At 32.2% G+C, this 21880-nt stretch overlaps 1 protein-coding gene across 1 annotated transcript; it reads right to left on the bottom strand.

Annotated features, from left to right (window-relative positions):
• Nucleotides 1-15807: 15807 nt before the first annotated feature.
• On the bottom strand, nucleotides 15808-18008 carry LOC106316731 (putative Myb family transcription factor At1g14600). Its single transcript, XM_013754608.1, has 6 exons — nucleotides 17628-18008; nucleotides 17116-17192; nucleotides 17005-17041; nucleotides 16648-16780; nucleotides 16403-16520; nucleotides 15808-16174 (listed from the first exon to the last, which is right to left on the bottom strand). Exons 1-6 carry the CDS (start codon nucleotides 17800-17802, stop codon nucleotides 15905-15907), a joined length of 810 nt encoding a protein of 269 aa, XP_013610062.1. The 5' UTR covers nucleotides 17803-18008; the 3' UTR covers nucleotides 15808-15904.
• Between the last annotated feature and the right edge of the window lie 3872 nt (nucleotides 18009-21880).

Below are 21880 nucleotides of genomic sequence, written 5' to 3'. Positions count from 1 at the left end.
AAGGTTATGTCTCTCGAACGGTTTCCTATTCTTCGTAGTAGAGCAGGTTACGGTTAACTTAACACCAACTGCCTCGGCTATGCGAAGAAACAGGGTTCCGTTGGAAGAACCATGTTTATACCAATGGCTACTTCGCGAGTAGAATCGTAAAACCGCTTAAGTCTCGATACGGCCCAAAGAGGGTCCGAATTGCGGACAACGGCTCATCTATGGTCCCAAAAGACTTGAACCCAAAGACTGGTATGACGGTTTATCTCATCCGCGGGAAGAGATAAATGTCAAATTTCGGAAGATAATCACACAGAAAAAGGAAATATGGAAAAGTCCGCTTCACGACAAATCCGGCCCGAAAAGAGGTAAACCGACCTAAGGAGGAGTATATAAGGAGGACCTATGACGAAGATAGAAGAGAGCATTCTAAGAGTAAACTTAATACTTAGAGCAATTTAGGCATTTTTCCATTTTTACTATCGAGCTGCGACTCGACTAGGTTAGAACTTAGGTGGCTAGACTAGCGAACATACCGACAGCTCTCGTGGCCTAGGATCTCACATGTTGTTCACGCTCAAACGCGAATTTGGAAATAAGACCTCTTTGTTCTCTTTTGGCTCTTTTACGATTTATTACTTTCGAATCTTTCATATTGATTGTGTTGTGCGTGGCCCAGCAGATAACCGGAATCTTCAGGGAAAACTAGGTTAACTTGGCTTTCCTCTGATTAAAAAACTTGACGGTGTGAATTTCGGTTCCCACAGTTAGTTTGGTGTAGTTTTAAATTTATGTATGATATTGATCTATATTATACATAGGATACTAAAAACTATATACATTTTGTATAAATAAAAAGTTTGATTTGTTTATTACGCAGTTGAATAAAAATGATTAGAAATAATGGGTGTCGACTGTATACACTAACACCTATACAGAGAAACCGATATTTTTTTTCCTGAATATGTAAATCAAATTTTAGATAAAAAGAAAGTATGAGAACTACAGAGGTCGGTGGACCCAATCCATTTGCCACAAAACGACAGTGGATGGTGCGTGAGACAACTCTCAACAGCTCCTCTCTCGCTAACATATGTGAATAATAAAATAACATGGATCTAAAAAGTTTTCTAAAACAGATTACATAGTGTAACTATAACACTACAAATGCAGAACAGATTTGTGTCACACAGATTTAAAAAATATTTTTTTTTATATATTTTCTAAATAATATATAACATCATTATCAATATACCTAATCATATTTTAACAAAAAAATAATAATTATAACATATAAAGTTAATCAATTTTACATTAAATTTATAAAACAATACTTATTTATAATAAAACCTTATTATACAATAAAAATTAATATTAAACGAATGAAGTATATAATATAATATTTACATCATATAATTAAAAATAAAATAAAATATTTATTTTAGCTATAAATATTAACTATTAAATAAATAATAAAACTTAATTATATTATTCAATAAACTATATTTCTAATATTGAGGGTTGTAAAAATAAAATGAAAGTATAAATAGTATGATATATTTATTTAAAAACTTGAACTAATCAACAACATTAATTTAGTTATATTATTAAATGAAAATGTATTATTTTAATAAAATAGTCTTTATTTTCATTTATTTTCAAAATAATTTTATACTAAATTTGATATTTTGAAATTCTATTAGAATTGATCTTCTTAATAAGCAGTTATAAGAATAATTTTCTAGCTTTTAAGAAAACTCGTATTAATGCTTAAATGATAATACAAACACTTAAAATCGATAATTTCATTAACTTTTAACTAAATCTTATTCATTAATTATTTTTGCCAAAGCTATCTAATACTTATATATATATATATGTGTGTTGTGTGTGTGTGTGTCTGTGTATTTATATATAGACAAATCTCTCAAAATTTCAAAGGTCACAAAGCATCTAGTATTTTTATATTCTACAAAATACGATTATTTGTCACAATCGCCATCATCATCATCATCATCTCATATGGGTCTTTTTTTGTTTCAAAAAGTTCCTATCATATCATTTACATATATGAATGTATGTCTCTCTGCGCAGGGCCGGTTCAATGATGTCATGGAGTCCTGGGATAAAAAAATATTATTTTTAAAAAAAAAAATCAGATAGATATATGTTTTTTTAAAAATATCAGAAGTATTTTTAAAAATAAATCTATAAAAATAAAAAAATACTTTTATATAAAAAATTTTGGACTCCTTTTCTTATTTTTAATATAAAAATATATGTATTTTTTAAAAAAAAATCAGACTATTATCTATTAAAAAATAAGATGAAAACAGATTGAATCCGGAACGGTCACACCGCTCACCCCCTATCTAACCAGGCCCTGTCTCAGCGTGTCATGGACGGTTGAAAGTGAAAAGAGATATTCCAAAGATAAAAAGGACAAAAGGAAGAATGATTGGTGTATTAACGTATGTGGTAAAAAAAACCAAAAAGGACACTCCATTTTTAACTAAATATATCGTGTCTCTTCCCATATTCAAGCAATTCGTTAGAAACAAATTAAACAACTAGGTTAACACGTGCTTTTCTATAACTTTGATCTATCTATTATATTAATCTGAAAAAGAAAATGATATAGTGTTATTTGAAAAACGATATATTGAGAACAATATAATCTAATATAGTGTGTTATTCATAGAAAAATATTGTGATTGCTAAAAACATTGCAAGTTCTTAACTTGTTAAAGGAGATTCGCAAATGAACTTTTTTTTTTTTGATAAATTGTAAATGTCATTGCAAAGAATGAAAGTTTGGTTAAATGTTAATGCAATCCAATCTGCTTCTCAGCCACTCTGAAAGCTTAGAAGTGCAATTTTTTTAAAAAAACCCTTAAACCACAAAGTGAACATGTTCAATCTTAACCGAACAATGGAAGGTTAGAACATAATACCATACTAGAACAAAATACTAATAATTTAATCTCTTCTTCCTAAGCACTTTTCATATTAATAGAGCAACCAAAGACAATAAGAGTGAAGCCATAAGAGATGATTAGTCAGGTCTCACTGAAGTGGCTCCAAGTAGACATCGACGGCGACAACTGGCTCACATCCCGGAGCTCTGTTGGAAGAGGACGCTGGCCAACAAAGCTCAAGCTTGCTCGGAGTTTGCTAACATGTAGACTTGACTTCAACGCCGTTTAAAAATGAAGCATTGTCTACGGTCAAGCGCATACGGTCATTTGGCTTCCTATCCGGCTACGTGACAAAATGGGTACAACAACGACTTCAAGACACACATAAGATAGAACCGGAGCTTAGGAGGATGGAATTGACGAACAGAAGAAGTGTAAATACTCCTTGAAAGCGGACGGCTCAGGGTAGATGAAGGCTCCGCCTTGAAGCAGGTGACATCCTCAAGACCCAAGTGAACAACATCGGTAGCAAGAAGGAGTTACCAAACTAAAACCAGAAACCACCAAGGCTGTTGTCTTTCGAACTAAGAAAAGAGATGTCCTCAGTGATTTGCCTCATAATCATCTTTCACTCAGAGACTGAAAGGAGAAGCTTTAAAAACAAACCGATAGCGGAGACCAACTGGGGAGAGACGGCGAGGCAGGAGAGCGGAGACGGCAATGACACGTCTGAGTTGCGGCATGTTTTGAATTTCAGATCTGATCCAGAACGAGCGCACTCAGAGGCTATAGGTGAGTTCCAAGGCCTCCCAAGAGCCGTCCTTCCCATTTCTCTTCGCCGAAGTTCCATGGAAACCAAAGACACCTTTGATTTTTGAAAGTTCCGGAGAACCAGAGAACCAAAAAACACCACGCAAAGAAGATAGACAATAAGGGAACAACTTAAAGTTGAGGCCACAAACAGAAAAAGGATATTGGGGCGGTGAAGGAGGCCCGTACGGCAAGCTTACCGTCAACCTCCTCCATAAATAATTTGACGGCGGCGCTAGGGTTTTTTAAAGGTTGGGAAGAGACTCTAGAGATAATTTTTTTTCTCTCTCTCGGTTTTAGTTTCTACTGTAAATGAGCTTTGCAAATTAGTTTTAAACTCAGTCTATTCTCCAAAGAAGGATATCAAGAAAAACACCCATTTTTGTATGGGTCTTTGTTAAGTGAGCATGAGTAATGTATAAAACCTATTTCGAATATCACCATAAGATAAACCAAAACACATATGACGTTTTCATGTAAAGGAAAACACATGGTGTTATTGTTTTATTCGCACATTATTTTTTGTTATGCTAAGAATTTTCAGGAAAAGGAATAACAACTGCTATTCCCGATAACAATGACACTTGAGAACTGTAACATTTCCTCTTACATACATCTTCGACTATAAATTATTTCAAATCAACATTAAGTATATAAACATATTAAAACAAGGCAAGAATTAAATTAATGGTAGAAAAAAGAACTTCACCTCCTTTAGCTCGTCGAGTTTGAGGTAGCTGGTAAGATTTTCAAGCCTTGCTGTCAGTTTCTAGTCTCTAAGACCATCACATTAGTGAACCCATGGAAGGGGTTCACAAAACATTTTTTTATTATTATTTTTTTCCTGTTTGATTTTTGTTTAAAAATAAAAAATAAATAATTAATAAGACCAATCGCGGGCCGCCATGTGTCGTGGGGCCCGCGCTACAGTGATGATCCGAATTCACTGGAGTGAACTTCCAAGAGTCGGGTTCATAGGTTTTGTTTATTTTAATATTTTTATTTTTCGAAAACTGTGTGAACTCCTCTTGGAGTTCACCAATGCTGATGCTCTAAGGGGTCCGAACAACAACCCGTAGAATAACTGCAAAACAACTACAGTATAGTCGTAATAGTAATAAAACTATATTGATACATGTATATAAATATTTTGTTATTATTAACTGTCATGCGGTGCGTTGGAAACACAGAGCTAAATATATACATAAATAGATATACACCCATTGCTCACAAAAAATAAAAAATAGATATACACCCATTAACCGTATAATAAATGGATAAGAGTAAAATCTCAGAAGAATTAATACAATTTTGCTAAATCATTAAGTACTACCTCAATTAATTACAATGTGTTCTGGAATTTGTTTTGTTGTACAAATAGTGACGTTTTATATTTTATAATCCAAAATTTTAAATGTAAATTTATTTTTAGTCTTATTATTTTAATGTATTAGTTAGAAAGTTAATATAAAATAAAATGGAGTTCTTAAATGATTTATTAATATGTGTAAAAAGTTTTAAAACACTCTTTGTAAACAAAAAGAGTATTTTGAAAGTTTCCAAATTATTATACCTAAATTACGGTTGGAATAAGGCTTTGATTGGTAGAGCATTAGCATAAGCCTTATGCTCTACATTATTCGATCAACATTTGTTACAAGAGCATTAAAAAAAGCATTTATCAGATGCTAATGCTCTCCAAATATTCTGTGGTATTTGCATTTAAAATTTATAAAATTAAGAAAAATATATGATTAATTAATTTATTTTATTAATAATATCATAAAATTATTTTTATATTCAGAAAATAAAATTTATGTTTTTTTTTTTTTTACAATTAAAATATATTTAAAAAATACTATTTCACATTTTAAAATATAATTGCCTAGCCAACATTTTTGATGAGGGTAAGGAAAAGATTGACAAATAACCCACTTTAAATCTACACTAGAGTTTGACTCGCACGTTTGTGCGGATATTTTTCATTTTATAAATATATTAACTTTTATATTATCATAGAAGTTTTAAATATATGATTTACATTTAGTGTTATATATTGTATCTCTATAATCTTATTGTTTAAGCTTCTTATTCGTCATTATTAATATATAGTGATTTGTTTTTTTTGTCATATAGTAAGTGGTTTATACATTTCATATATATTCTTATTGATTGTTGTTACTTATTAATATATTTTTGAGTTCGATACATAAATTTAATCTGAAATAATCAAATATATAATCTCCTTGAATATAGCTTTAATTTTTACAATTTGCATATACTACATTTTAAAATTTATTTAGTTATACAGTAGATGGATATATGTTTATGATAATATATATTTTCATATTGTGTTTAAAAAGTAATACGTTAACATCTATCACATTAGTATTTTGCGAAATATTATAAGTAAATACATTGCTATGTTTAAATGATAAAGCTCTATATTATTTCAGTAAATTGTATACATAGTAGTATCTATCATATTATTTTAGTAACTTTTATCAATATATGATATTTTTGCATGTTATGGTATTAATTTTTCTGATTTATTATTATTAAATTTAGATATTAAATTATTATATTACTTTTAATGTTTACAACATAATTTGTTTTTGAGTTACATTTAAAAAATATATATATTTTAGCATCTGTGATTTTATCTTTTGTAAAATTCAGAATATTATTCTTTTGATTTTTAATATTTATTTTTAAAATTGTATACTTTGTCAAGAGACATTTAGAAAATTACACACTTATTTTTTTAGTTTAGAAGATTATATGATTCTGAATTTTTGTTACTAAATTAATTCAGTATTTTATAAAAATATATTTAAATTTTTAGTAAGATTTTTCATATTTTCAACAGATGTTATTATAATTAAAATAAACATTAAATTCATAAGTAAAATTGATTTGTCATAAATACTTTATAATTATTAAAAATTAAAAAAATTCAGATGATTTTCCTTATGGCGAGAGAGAAATGGGAAAAGACATCAGATGGTGTGGAAATCTGCAGACAACAAAATGATGAGAAGCAGAATAAGCTCCTTGAAGTACACTGGCCAGCATCGCAATGCGGGGTTATTGCAAAGATGGTTCGAAGTTTTGCGTTGATAGGTGTAGGTTTTTGGTCTTTTTTACAGTTCATACCATAGTAGTAGTCATTCTTTTACAAAAGGTTCTTTTACTTGATGATCAATAAATTTAAAATTTTATCAAAAAAATTAAAAAAAAATTCTACTTACAAATTTTGTAAAATAATACTTGAACTAAAGGCTAGTTATATACTATTATATTTTGTAGATAACTATTTATTGATAATATATTACTGTGAATTTCAAAATAAATAAGATGATAATATATAGTTTTATATATAAAATATTAATATATGTTAATAATTTTAGTTTTTTGTGTAAAATATTACACACTTTACAAATTTTATCACATTTTTTACGATGAATGATAATTTATTTAAATGAATCCATTTTTCTAAATTTGTTAATCTACTAATTTAATATAATTTTGTCATATTTAATTTATAGAGCATATATATTTTAATATAATATAGACTATAATTATAAAACTTATAAAATAGCATAGAATTTTATTTTCTTTTTTATGATAAAATTTAATTAGAATTAATTTGTAATAAGATTACATTACTAACTACGAAATTATAATGCATTGTTTTATATGAAAATATTTTTTAAAATTGGTAGGATTTTGTTAGATTTTTTTCTCAACAGATTTTGTTATAACTAAAAGTAAAATTTAAATTTATAATTTAAATTGATTTACTATTAATATCTCTATTGATTATTAAGATTTAATGTAAATAATAAAATATGTCACATTAAATGGTTAATTAAGGCTCTGAATGGGGACATGTGAGACAACTGCATGATAAGTGAGCAGTTCAAAAAATACCAAAATATAGACATAAAGGTATATATAGAGATTTTTGTTACTATCGACGGCAGTGCGGTGCGGAGCGGTTGGTTACATTCGAGGCCTGAATGGTCCAACTATGACTTTTCAAGAGTAGATAAAATATATGACAATAAATTTTTTTTTTTTTTGACAGCAAACAATCACAGACTCATGTAGACTCTGTAAACCAAATTGGTAACTCTGCATCCATGTGTACAACAAAAGACGATTGTTGTCGGGCACTGCGTGCTAAGCTATCCGCCTTTAGGTTCGCCGTCCTGGGTACATGAATGATTTCCGAGTTGAGAAAGCTTCTTCTTAAAAGCTTAATGTCTTCCATATAGGTTCCAAATGCTGGTCATTCTTCCGGTTCTGAAACCATCTTCACCAAGTGAGAACAATCTGTTACAAACGTAACCTGAAACTGTCTTAAATTCCTCATACATTCCATTGCCCATATCAATGCCTCCACCTCCGAATGCAGAGGTGATAGACATGCCGGTACATTTCTTGCCCCTAACAAACCATCAAAACCCAGTAAAGTACTAAACCAGCCTTGCCCTGAAAAAAAATCCTTATCTTTCCACGAGCCATCTATAAAACACCATCTTCCTGAGTTCGCTTGAATGGGGTTGCTCTGTACTTCCTGTACCACCTGCTGATTTCTTAATACTTGTGCCTCAGCCCAAAGTGTTGATTCCAATTCTGCTATTTTGAGGGTTTCCCTCGGATCAATATCAATATTGCTAAATACTTTGTTATTCCGACCTTTCCATATATACCATAATATCCATGCGAACTGATGGTCATCCATTTTTGGATTAACTCTCCAAAAGAGATGATCCATATTGGCGAAGATGGAGCTCATAGGAAAGATAGTTGGGTTCGATGGTATCTTAGATAGCGCCCACACTTGTCGTGCTGGAGGACATTCAAAGAACACATGGTTAATTGATTCCACCTGATCTCCGCATCGTGTACAACATATATCTCCTTGTATTCCTCTTGCTTTTATATTTTTCATAACCGCTATACATCCTGAGAGTAATTGCCATAAGAAATGCTTTATCTTCGGGGGACACTTCACTTTCCAGCAATAGGCTTTAAGTATATCCACCGTTGGTCCATAAAATTCCGGTGGTTTTTCCATATCTAGATAGACTCGTTCCACTTGATACCCAGAATGTACTGTATATTTTCCGTTGTTAGTGAAATGTCATCCATTCCTATCTTCCATCTGATTTCTACTCAAAGGAATACTTGCAATGATTTGAACATCCTCAGGGTCCACCAAAGTCCTAATAGCCGATAAATTCCATGTACGGGATTCCGAATGAATAAGAGAATCCACTGTAATATATGGGTTACTGTGAAGAAGGTTTTTGTTTGCTGGTCTCGGGCGAGTGGATGGGATCCAAGGGTCGTTCCACACAGAGATAGATGACCCCGTTCCCACCCGTTTAATTAGTCCTTTACAAACCAAAGATCTAGCAGATATAATACTCCTCCAGCCATATGACGGGGAGTATGAACGGATCGGTTCCAGGGGTGAAGCATTCCTTTAGTACCGTCCTTTGAAAACTCGAGAAAAAATAGTGTTCGGTTTCTCGATCAGTCGCCACAATTGCTTTCCAAGCATCGCCGTATTAAAATCCGTAAGATCCTTAAACCCTAAACCACCATCATCTTTATGAACACATAATTTATCCCATGACTTCCAATGCATGCCTTTTGTACTTCCTCCTGGACTCCACCAAAACTGAGCTACGGCACTCGTGAGCTTCTTCACTGTGGATTTTGGTATTCGATAAACAGACATCACATGATTTGGTAAAGCCGTAACCACCGATTTTATAATTACCTCCTTTCCTCCTTTAGTAAAAAATCTAAAAGTCCATCCATTAACTCTATTGTTCAATCTCTCTTGTACGAAACCAAACACTTGTACCTTAGATCCTCCAAGACTCTCCGGCAAACCTAAATAAGATCCCATACCTCCTAGATTCTGGATTCCCAAAATATTTCTCAATTCCTGACGACTGGATTCTTCGATCTTATGTCCAAATTGAATTGAGGATTTCTGAAAATTAATTTGTTGCCCTGACACAGTCTCATATTCCTTGAGAATCCTAAGAATAGTTTGACACTCTTCTTTTATTGCCTTACAAAAGAAAAGACTATCGTCCGCAAACAACAAATGAGATATTGCTGGACAAGCTCTTGCTACCTTCAAACCCGTTAATTGTTTCAGCCGCTCCACCTTCTTTATATTCGCAATTAAGGCCTCAGTACACATAATAAATAGGTAAGGAGATAAATGATCCCCTTGACGTAATCCACGCTGTGGTATTATCAGCCCTCGTGGCCGACCGTTAAGAAGTACCCTATATTGAACCGAGGATATACACTCTCGCATTAATTTAATCCAGCGAGGATCAAAACCCATCTTATGGAGAAGAGCCTCAATAAAATTCCATTCTATCCGATCATATGCCTTACTCATATCCGTTTTTATCGCCATGATTCTATTTTGACAAGATTTATTACTTCTCAGTCCATGAAACATTTCCTGGGCGATAAGAATATTATCTGATATTAACCTTCCTGCCACAAAAGCCGATTGTGTTTCCGATATTAACCGTGGTAGACAAATTTTCAGTTTTTGGCACAAGACTTTCGAAATAATCTTATAGCCAACATTACATAGACTTATCGGCCTTAATTCCGTCATCCTTTTAGGTCTTTCTGTCTTTGGTATCATGCAAATATTGGTTATATTCAACCGTGGGTCCAGATCACTTGTAACCAAAAAATTATTTACCATCTCAACCACATCCTTCTTAATAATATGCCAGGAGTGCTGAAAGAAAAGAGTTGTCATCCCATCTGGGTCTGGTGCTTTCTCAGGATGCATCATAAATAGAGCTTGTCGAACCTCTTCCTCTGTTGCTGTTCGCAGTAATATTTGATTCATCTGAGGGGAAATGGAGGGCACAATTTCTTCCAGAAAACTATCAAACTCCGTTGGGGTAGTAGTGCTAAACAAATCCTCAAAATAATCAACCGCTACCTTTTCAAGCCCATTCTCATCTGTAATCCAATTGCCCGTTTCATCATGAAGTCCCAATATTTTATTACGGATCCGACGCTGCTTTGTTAATGCATGATAAAATTTAGTATTAAGATCTCCTGATGAATGCCACATATTCCGACTTTTCTGATGCCAATATTCCTCCTCATCCTTATAAGCCTCTTGTAATTTCCGAGAAACCTCGAGAATATCTTCTTGTGATCTATCATTATCTGTTTGTACTTCTTCCAACGCCTGTTGAAGATTTTGAATTTTATCCTTTCCATATGGCTGATTTTCTTTCCGCCATGAAGATATCTCATGACGACAATTACTAATTTTTGTAACAAAATCCTCTACTCGGCCGTCCTGATTCCCTGTCCAGCCTGACACGATTGATTCCATAAGACCCTCTTGGCCAATCCACCTCTTATCGAACCTGAATTGTCCTCGTTTGCTTCTGTTCATTTTATCATCGAGAAAAGCCATCACTGGTCGATGGTCTGATCCCACCAACCCCAGATATTCTGTATAAGAATATGGGAAAAGCGTATGTCATTCCTCATTTGCCAAGGCTCGATCCAATCTACATCTTACCGTCACTGCTCCTTTTCCTTTGCCTCTCCTTCCTTGCCAGGACATAGTATTTTCACGAGCCTGGAATTCTAATAACCCACTATTCCGTATCATATTGTTAAAAGATATGAAAGAGGTCGGACATCTCACAACTCCTCCATCCTTTTCATGATTCCCAGTGATCTCATTTAAATCTCCTATAATAAACCAAGGTTCAGATCGTGATATTCCATACCGAGTCAATCTCTCCCAAACATGATCTCTTAATTTTTGAACCGGTTCTCCATAGACAAAAGTAAGGAAAACTTGTTTCCCATTTGCCACCGCCTCAATATCTATCATTCTATTACTAGAATATAGAATCTTAACTTGATGCTCATTATTATAAAAAAGAGCTAGACCCCCACTTCTCCCAGATGGATCCACGGTTACCAGGCTATCATAACCAAAGTGTGATTGGAATCTTTGTACAAATTCAAAATCCTGTTTTGTTTCAGATAAAAATAAAAAATCCGGTTTATATTTATGTCATGTCTCCCGAAGATAACTGATGGTCCAATGACTTCCGAGTCCTCTGCAAATCTAGTTTAATATTTTCATATATAAAAGTATTTGAGTTGCTCCTTCGAGCATGAAAATTCGGGTTTAAAGATACCCAGAAAACTCCTAATACCCGCACCCCCCTCCATCTGACGAACACCGCGTTCAACAATTTGATCAGCTGAAATACAAACTTATACCAACTGAATTCATCATTCTGATAAAAGCCATTATATCTGTGCTTCCTCAACAGTCTCCAGCCTCGAGTCCACAACAAGCTAATCATCATCTTTGTTAAGAGAACCATCGTAACAAAATATTCCAATAACAAGACCCGTAAATTCCAAAACCTCCAAATATGATAATAACAATGATAAAATTGACCATAAAATCCACTGGGCCAATCAATATTATCATAACAACAATCGAAATGCAGTACCTTACAAGAAATACATATCATCTCCAAACAAAATAAAGTTATAGGCCCAATTACACCATAGAAAGTACAATTACTCCACAATTCCTTATAACCACCAATTGAAACCTTGCATGAATGTAATGAAATGTTTTTTCGCAATTCCATTAACGTTACATACCACTCATTGTCCAAATCTACTACTCCGTTTCCCATATCCATATATCTCCACATTGTCCTTTCATTCCACTTCATAACAAAACCAAAAAAACCAAAGTTGTGCAACCTCTTATAATACATGTACATGACCACCTGATACTCTAACAGTTCAAACCCAAATTGATCAAAACCATCAGTGTACCAACTGGTGTGTTCCAATAAGCGCCATATCACTCTTCGCTCCCCCCATCTATGTTTCCTTGAAGACCTCCACCACAGCTTGCCGGTTCTCTCTCGTACCTGCCACACACACAAGCAACACCAATATACCACTAAAAACAGAGCCAAGCGAGCATTGTGTATATATTTTATCTCTCTCCACCCGTCTCCAACAAACCACAACACCATGACCCCAACCAGTACTTGCCATATACGTAAAAACCTCCAAACGTATCCATATTGTCGTGTCAAAGTAACATAGCTATTCCCACAGTACTGAACACATTCTTCCAAACAATTAAAGTACCAGAAACACCAAAATACCATTTTATTCCAACACATAATAGAAACCCAAAGAAGCAAAACAAGAATTTCTTCCCTTATACCTATGAACCCAAATAAAACCCCAATACTCAAAGAGCTTATTAAAATAGATAAAAACACCCCTCCAGAAGCCATTGACTATAAATTAATAGATTAGATTTCTCATTCAAACCAAATACAGTTTTGACATGTGGTTACAATACTTAATAGTGTCAGACATTCTGTTATTTCGACGAACGTTTTCATCCAGAAACTTACCAAAAAATAATCTAAAACCATTTTGTCAAAAACGAGTTCTGACTAAACAAAGGCTCATCACAACGCATACCACAATTTCCATGCACTTTCAACATCAATGTTAGCAATTCCACAAGAAGAAGCAAAGTTACGTTAGAAAATCCAAAAAATACTCAATATCACCAGGTCAATATTAAACTTACCACCTTCACACTGAAAGAGCGTATAGAAGCATCTAGAATAATATAGATATTTTTAATAAATATTATGTATTATTGTATATATATATATATACACCATAAATAAGTATGAGATTCTCTCATCAATCTCTATAATTAAATGCTCCAATTATATAAAAATGTTTTATAAACATCACCTTCCAAATAAATAAAGAATTTAACAAACACACAATATTATCTCTACCACGTAATCCTATTATCTTTTGTTCTGTTATACTTCCTCAGTTTCAATAAAATAGACTTTTTAGAAAAAAATTGTTTCACAACGATGTATTTTTGTGTTTTCTATGAAAAAAATTGTAAACTTCAATAAAATTAATTGACTTTATTGAATTACTATTGGTTAAAATTTATTGAAAATTAAAAATTACAAAAAATGATACATTTATTGTGGTAGTTTAATGTGTTTTCTTAATATCTGTGAAAATACTAAAAAGTTTATCTTCGTGGAACGGATAGAGTATTAATCTGATGTTATAAAGTATCTTTTAATCATTTCCCTTTTGATAAATAAGAATTTATTAATCTGATTTTATAAAAAAAATAGTTTAAAAAAAATGTTATAAAAAAAAGAATTTATTAATCATGCAATCTTTCTTACAATCTATATATATAAAAAAATGTTTGTCTCCCTCCTGTGCTGCCACCTAGGATCCAGGTCAGAAAGTCATCTCACCAGAACGCGACATCTGTCCACTCTATTGCCAAACTCCGTGTTTCATTAAAAGGGGTAAGGGCTTCGGCTTTTGTTTTGTGTGGGCTTTTACATTTTTCCAAGGAACGTGGATATCCACCGACGTACTTCACGTTAACTCACGGCGTTACGGAGCCGACGACTCTCTCCGGCTACGACATTCCCGGGAATTGGAGCCAACGTGGAGTTATATCTTCCCAATATGAGTGAAGACCCGAATATATGGTCCAATCCGGATAAATTCGACGCGGGCCAGTTTATAATAGGTGAAGAAGAGGCAAATTTAACCGCCGTAGCAGGAGTGAAGATGATGCCGTTCGAATCTACCGTCGGATCTGCCCGAGGCTTAGGATGGCGATCATACACGTGGAGCTAATGATGGCGAGGATGGTTCAAGAGTTTGAGTGGAGCACAGACCCAACGGAGAGACAAGTTGATTTCGCCGGAAAGTTGGTGTTCACGGTGGTGATGAAGAACTCTTTGAGAGCATAGGTCAAAGCCAGCGTTTGTGACAGTCACAATGACTTGATGTTGTTTTGTTTTGGTTTCAGGTAGTTATGAGTAATTAGCTCCAAAAAGGAAAGTTTAGGTAATTAATCATCTAATTATGTATTAGCGGATGATTAATAAAAAAGGAAAGCAACTAGAGGGCGGGCCAAGTCACCTTTTTCATATAAAGTTTTAATAGTTTTCTTCTTGGTGAATGGTTGAGTGGGTGAGGATTTGGGTTCCTAAAAATTTTGATTGTTAAATCATTCAAATCAATTCTTATAATGTCATTTTGGGATGTTAATTGTTTTTAATGAAATATTTTTTCGGGCTTTCAAATGAGTAGTATTAATATGCCTTATGCCTTATGCATTGGGTGTGATAAACTAATCAATTTAAACTAATCATCAAATATTTAAATTGTGTATGATTACGTATAGTGTGGACAAATGATAGTTCTGCTCGAAACTATATGCAATACTATATAATGTATGATTGTTTAGGCACAAATAATCGGTTTGTTGTTTTGAAGTTCACGTATATAAACACTGTTTTGCATAATAAAATAGTTTTTATTATAATTTCCCACGGGCCGACCCGAGTATCTTATAAACGAATATAAAATTTTACCAACGTGAACCACAAAACTCAAAACTCAAGACTCAAAAGCCCGAAACCAAATCGAAAAAAATCAAATGCCAAGGTCCAGTAAAATATCTGTAGCTGCGAGAAAAGTGGGGCTTGGGCCTACGAACAAGACATTTTTGTTATCTTTCTCAGGAATGTTTACACATAAGTGTAATCAACATAATGTATTGTTTTTTTTCTTTTTCTTTTGAAAGTACTCGATTTTATTTCAAAGAAAAAACTTATTACATCGTTAAACTAACTACCTTTACGAACCTGTCTAAGTAGCTATACCAATCCTCAGAAAAAACTTCTCCAAGTACCCAAAAAATTGAGTGAAGAACTACTACTAGTGAGCCTCATGTTCTGTGACAAAGGATCCAACTTACATGTTTTGTTTAAGAATTAAGATGTAAGTTATGGCTATGTTTGTTTTATTTTCGGTTTGGATTCATTATTGTTTTATACATTTTAGGTTTCAGTTTGATGTATACGTAACTTCAAATTTTATTTTCAAAATTTTGTCGATTCTGACTATAAATCTTTGGAAAATCAAGAAATCCTAGTAGTTTAACAAAAGATTATGATGTTTCTTTTTTTGAACCGAAAGATTATGATGTTTCACTACAACTAATCTAATAAATAAAGATTTAATTCGTGGTCTCAGCTGCCAAGGAGAGAAATTGAAAGGTTAAGGTCAAGATCAATCTTTGGTGAAGAACCGAAGCAATCTTTGTTGACGAATGGTGCTGAACATGTCGAGACCGCGTCACTTGTTTCGCTCACTGATGATCCGTTGCTTCTCAAATGATGATGATTCAACGACAGCGACAACGACAGTTCTTCTTCTTCTTCATGTTCATGTTCTTGTTCATGTTCGTGTTCGTGTTCGTGTTCGTGTTCGTGCCAAGGGTTTGTCTCCTTCTCTGTATTCTATCGAGCAAAAAACGAAATTATTTACTAAACCGGAAATATCCAGGGGTTACCCAGTTTTAACCGAGCCGGTTAAGACTCTATGCCCACCCCCCTGGGATTTCAAAGAAACAATTATCAAACGGATTAGATTTGGTTTAGCTTTGACCCCGGTTAAGTGTTCAAAATTATACCAAGAACATTTATTTTCTAATTACCTGTTGACAAAAATAAAAGATAAAAATATACCTGGTGGAAATGATGTGATGGAAACGTCGTTTCGTTCGTCTTCAAGTTCATGATGTGAAGAGAGTCATCGACATCATCTCCACCACGAGACTCTGAAGTATGCTCCTTTCTTCTTCCTCTTCCGTACCAAAGTAATATTTAAAAAATACAAAAAGGACAATTCAAATAGAGACAAAAAGTATATGATAACATTTCTGATGCAAATTAAGGATTTGTCAGAAACTATTTAAAATAAATAAAATTACCTAGAAGAATGTGAAGAAAGAGAAAAGGTGTGAAAACCCGTAGGACAATCATTCCTTATGTGTAAAGACAAGTAGTCCTGAAGATAATCCTCTTCAGTGTCCTGTCTTCTTATTGAAAATAAAGAGTTTTCCTCTGTTTCAAAATAATAATAATAATAAAGAATTAAGCTATGACCATAATGAATGTATTTTTATGACAATTGTCTTATGAATCATGGAGTAAACCAATTAATTTCCATCCATTATTATAGTTTTGATGTTAACAATTCAGATTATTCAACGGTCCCATTCTTTAGAAAATCATATCAGAATATTTTTGGAAAATTACAAAAAAAGGAAGAAAACAGTATACATTACCTGGTTTACCCAAAGTGAGTTTAGAACCTCTATGCATCTGTTCAGGATATTATAAATAATAATATAAGGATAAGAAAGAGAGAGAAAACTAATATTCGGTATATTTGCTACCTGAAGATGACTCTTGACATGTGAAATGGTGAGTCCCTTTACATCCATCATCTTAAGAACAAGCTTTGGAGTAGCTCCTGTTTCAACAAACCCAACAAAAATACAAAAGAGAACAAAAAAATATTAAAAAGGTGACTATGATGATTCTTTGTCATGAATATTCATTAACAAAAAATGAGAAATTGCAATACTTTATAAGAGAAAACGTTTAAGATATATGAATGAAACAAATAAGCAAAGGTGTGATGCTTGGTTCAAAAACTGTCCAATTTGGTTGTTTAGGTCGATGATGAAGATTAACGTTGAGAAGTTTCAAACTATTTCAAAAAGATAAAAAAAAAAACTTGAACTTTAATTTTAAGATATATATGAATGCAACAAAGTAGCAAAATTGCATGAGAAATTTTAATCTTTGAAGAAATACCGAAAAGAAACTTTAAGACATATATATATATATATGTGTGTGTGTGTGTGAATAAAACAAGCGATAAAGTATCAAAATATGGACGTACGATGTTGGCCACCGAGCATATCGACGGCGTTAACAAAACAACGGTGGAGATCCGCCGTCCACTTGAGTCTAGGCACCGGAGACCGTACGTATGGCCTAACTCCACTGCCTCCTTGACCATTAAAACCAACGCCGTCATAGTTTTCGTTACCATTTTTCCCACCACGCTTACCCATTTCTAAAAAAAAAGTAAGTCCCAAGAACCCTAAAACCCCACAAGAACAAGATCTAAGATTTCCTTAAACCCAAGAAAGAAAAGAATTTTGAGGGAAGAAAGAAAGAGAGGATTTGTACATGGGTATGGTTTGGATTAAAAGAGTTTTTTTTTCTGATATGGTTTTGGCTCTTTCTAAAAGATGACTCTCTCTTTTTCCATCTATTCTCTTTGTCCAATTTGGATGCACACTATCATACATATGTATCTATCTCTCTCTATGTATATCTGCATGAAGCCAAAAATAATAATAATTAAAACTTCAGAAAAGGTTCATCATTTTTGTTTGCCGGATATTCCATCGTAGCTACTTGTGCTTAATTAACTAGGATTTAAATTGATTTTGATGTTGGATTTTTTTTTTTTGACTAGAAGGGTTATACCCAGATCTATTAAAGACACAGATTTAATCTTTGGATAGGAGGTGTAACCCACGGATCGATTGTCTCTCGGATATTCAAATAGACCGTAAGCATGGACTCATATCCACGTATGTGGAACTAATAATTTCGCCCTAAAAAAGAGTCAATTCCTGGCCTGGACCAAGAGGACAACTCCTTCTCTAGTGGAAACCACTAGGCCACCACGAGGTGGTTTTGATGTTGGATTTTCTTTGATAGTTTCGTTTTTTAGATATATATAGTGTGATGCTTTTACCAACAAAAAAGAAAGATATAGTGATACTTTATAAATTAGCTATATATAACTTCGAGTTTATGGCCGCGGGTTTTGGTTTTGGTCAATTTTTATTTTTATTATATATTATACCAAATTGTTTAAATGATGTTACATCTTTAAAACTACACTAAAAAAATAAACTCATAAATCGACAATTATATAATTCTTTTCTTTATAATAGTTCAGGACAGTAATGGTTTGACGATTCGTATATAAATCTCGTAAATTCAGTTTTTGGTCACTTATATATTTAGACAATTAAGAATAGCAAAATAAGAAGAATAAATATACATCTTTTATGTATGTATTAGAAATTTAGAGGCGCAAATAATCAGCTGGAATTTTGTCACTTTATAATTTTGACAAAAAAAGGAAAGAATGAGAGCACATGTGTTTTTGACCTAGTGACAAGTATCTACCCATCTATAATCTACAAAAACGGTAATCATACGAATATCTATTTGACTTTGGTTACATTAGTCTTGACTCCTGACCATTTTTATTATCTTATATATATTTAAACACTTTAAAGAATGATCATTGCATATCAAATAATCAACGTACAAGAATTCCACAATAGGCTATATATTGCATGAAAAGAATTATCTATTCTTAGACCCTAATAGTAAAGAAAATTACATTTTAAATATTCTTTTCTAACTCTTTAAACATTAAATTTTTTTTACTAGCACTTTAAACTTTCAAAATGACATTTTTATCATGATAAACCTCCAAAGCCGTTTTCATGTTCATAGACGTCCGGTACTGTTCATTTTACAGGTCAACATGATGACGTGTAAGTTTCTTTAAAAAAAAAATACAGAAAAATTCTAATGAAATTGGAAAAATTGTAAAGAATACAAAACAAAATTCAAAAAAAAATCTAAAAATTCAAAAAAATTAAAATTAAAATTTCAAACTTAAAAATAAAATAAAATATTAAAAATTCTAAAAATTCAAAAATAAGATCTAAAATTAAAATGTCAAATTTTAAAAATAAAATAAAATTTTAAAATTTTAAAAAAATTCTAAAGTAAGATCTAAAATTAAAACTTCAAACTTAAAATTAAAATTGTAAATATTTAACCAAAAAAATATATTTATTTTAAAATTTCATCCAATGAAAGTGACTGTCACTTATGATGATATCAAAACTTGTGTAAGTTTCTTTAAAAAAAAAATACAGAAAAATTCTAATGAAATTGGAAAAATTGTAAAGAATACAAAACAAAATTCAAAAAAAAATCTAAAAATTCAAAAAAATTAAAATTAAAATTTCAAACTTAAAAATAAAATAAAATATTAAAAATTCTAAAAATAAGATCTAAAATTAAAATGTCAAATTAAAAAAAAGAAAATAAAATTATAAAATTATAAAAATTCTAAAATAAGAGCTAAAATATTAATTTTTTTTTTGAAATTTGTCTTTATTTATTTGTATTTATATATTTAGAGCATAAGAGCCTTTTGCATCTTTAATGAAACATTTTGGTTTTAGAAAATCTTGACAAAACTCAAAAATAATTTATTTGAGAGAATTATTAGCCCTGCGCGTAGCCACCATCAATTAACATGGGGTGAAATTGGCAACCCCCGAGATGCTTTCTGCGAAGTGTACTTAGGCGCTAGTCGGGTTATGTAAAGTGTCTGGATATCCGGATTATCAAAAAAAAAGTTTTTGATGGTAGCAAGTTTTGATATATTGTTTTTGATGGTGACAAGTTTTGATATCATCATAAGTGACAGTCACTTTCATTGGATGAAATTTTAAAATAAATATAATTTTTTTGGTTAAATATTTACAATTTTAATTTTTAAGTTTGAAGTTTTAATTTTAGATCTTATTTTAGAATTTTTGGAATTTTTAAAAATTTTATTTTCTTTTTTAAATTTAACATTTTAATTTTAGATCTTATTTTTGAATTTTTAGTATTTTATTTTATTTTTAAGTTTGAAATTTTAATTTCAATGTTTTTTGAATTTTTAGATTTTTTTTTAATTTTATTTTGAACTTTTTATAATTTTTTCCAATTTCATTCGAATTTTTCTGTATTTTTCTGTTTTAAAAAAAAAAAAATCGACACATCATCATTTTGACCTGTAAAAGAACAGTACCGGTCGTATATAAACAGGAAAACGTCTTTGGAGGTTTATTATGATAAAAATGTCAATTTGAAGGTTTAAAATGCTAGTCGAAAAAATTCAGTGTTAAAATGATAGAAAGTGAGACACTGAGGGTATGAATAGTGACCAGAGAACGGTGAGGAATAATGCATTTACTGATGTTCCTAAAAAAAATCACCATTCATAAGGAATAATAATTCCCTCTCATTTCCTTTCATTCCTTTTTTTGTAGAGAATTTAAGAACAAAATTATTCCTTGTTAAATTTGATAAGAAACAACCATTCCTTTTCATTCCTGATATTTTGTTCCCGTACATTCTTTTTTTATTCGTTCATCTTAATTCCCGAATGGTCACCGGTTAGTGTTTAAAATGAGATTTCCCCCTAATAGTAATATCTTTCCAGAAATAATCAAATAAACTCAGGAGTGCTTATTTTTTTTTCGGCATTTTATATTGATAAAGCCACAAAGGGCTAGATTGATACAGGCCTGGTTCTTAAAGGACAGATTCTAACACAAAATTTGATTTACAGTAAGCCCATAACGAGACTCAAGACAAAAGGATAAGGACAAACAATAGAATGGCACGTGTACTCCACTTCCTTTGGTCTTAGATGAGCCACGTCTTCAGTGATGCTATCACACATCGGAGACCGCCGATTTGATTTCTTCTTCTCTCCGCCGCACGAAACATCTCTTGAATCACGTCCTCACAGCTTAGGATTTGTAGATTATCACATACAAACACCTAAGGGCAATTACGAACCGCCTTAGCATCTTTTGCTTAGTAAGGATCAGCTCAAGCATAACCATTGGAGTAGAGAGACGAACGCAGATTAGCTGAGCGCTAGCTTTCCTGGGAGACTCATTTGAACGCGACGAAAATCCCCGATTCTTCAAGCATAGAAACCCAACAACCTGAAAATCTTGTCGAATCTGACAACAAAGAAACTCTGCTCTAAACAGTTTCTAAGTGTAAGCAGAGATTTACAACTAAGCGTAGACACGACCAAGAGTAAGTTTCCTAAGCGTAAACTCTGCTCTAAACATCAGTTAGAGAAAAGCTAGAGAGAGATTCTCCTCAGGAGTACTTATTTACCTTATAGGGATTTACCCAAATGAGTAAGTTTCCTCTGCTCCCAAAACTTTACTCGCTCTTTTCACTATAGGTTAATTTAGACCATATTAAAATTAAAGTTAAATCAAAATTAAAACAGCCCAACTGCTAAGGTTTGAC

This window comes from Brassica oleracea, chromosome C9 (genome assembly GCF_000695525.1).
Source record: "Brassica oleracea var. oleracea cultivar TO1000 chromosome C9, BOL, whole genome shotgun sequence".
Taxonomy (NCBI): Eukaryota; Viridiplantae; Streptophyta; class Magnoliopsida; order Brassicales; family Brassicaceae; genus Brassica; species Brassica oleracea.
This window is presented reverse-complemented; position numbering and strand designations above follow the sequence as displayed.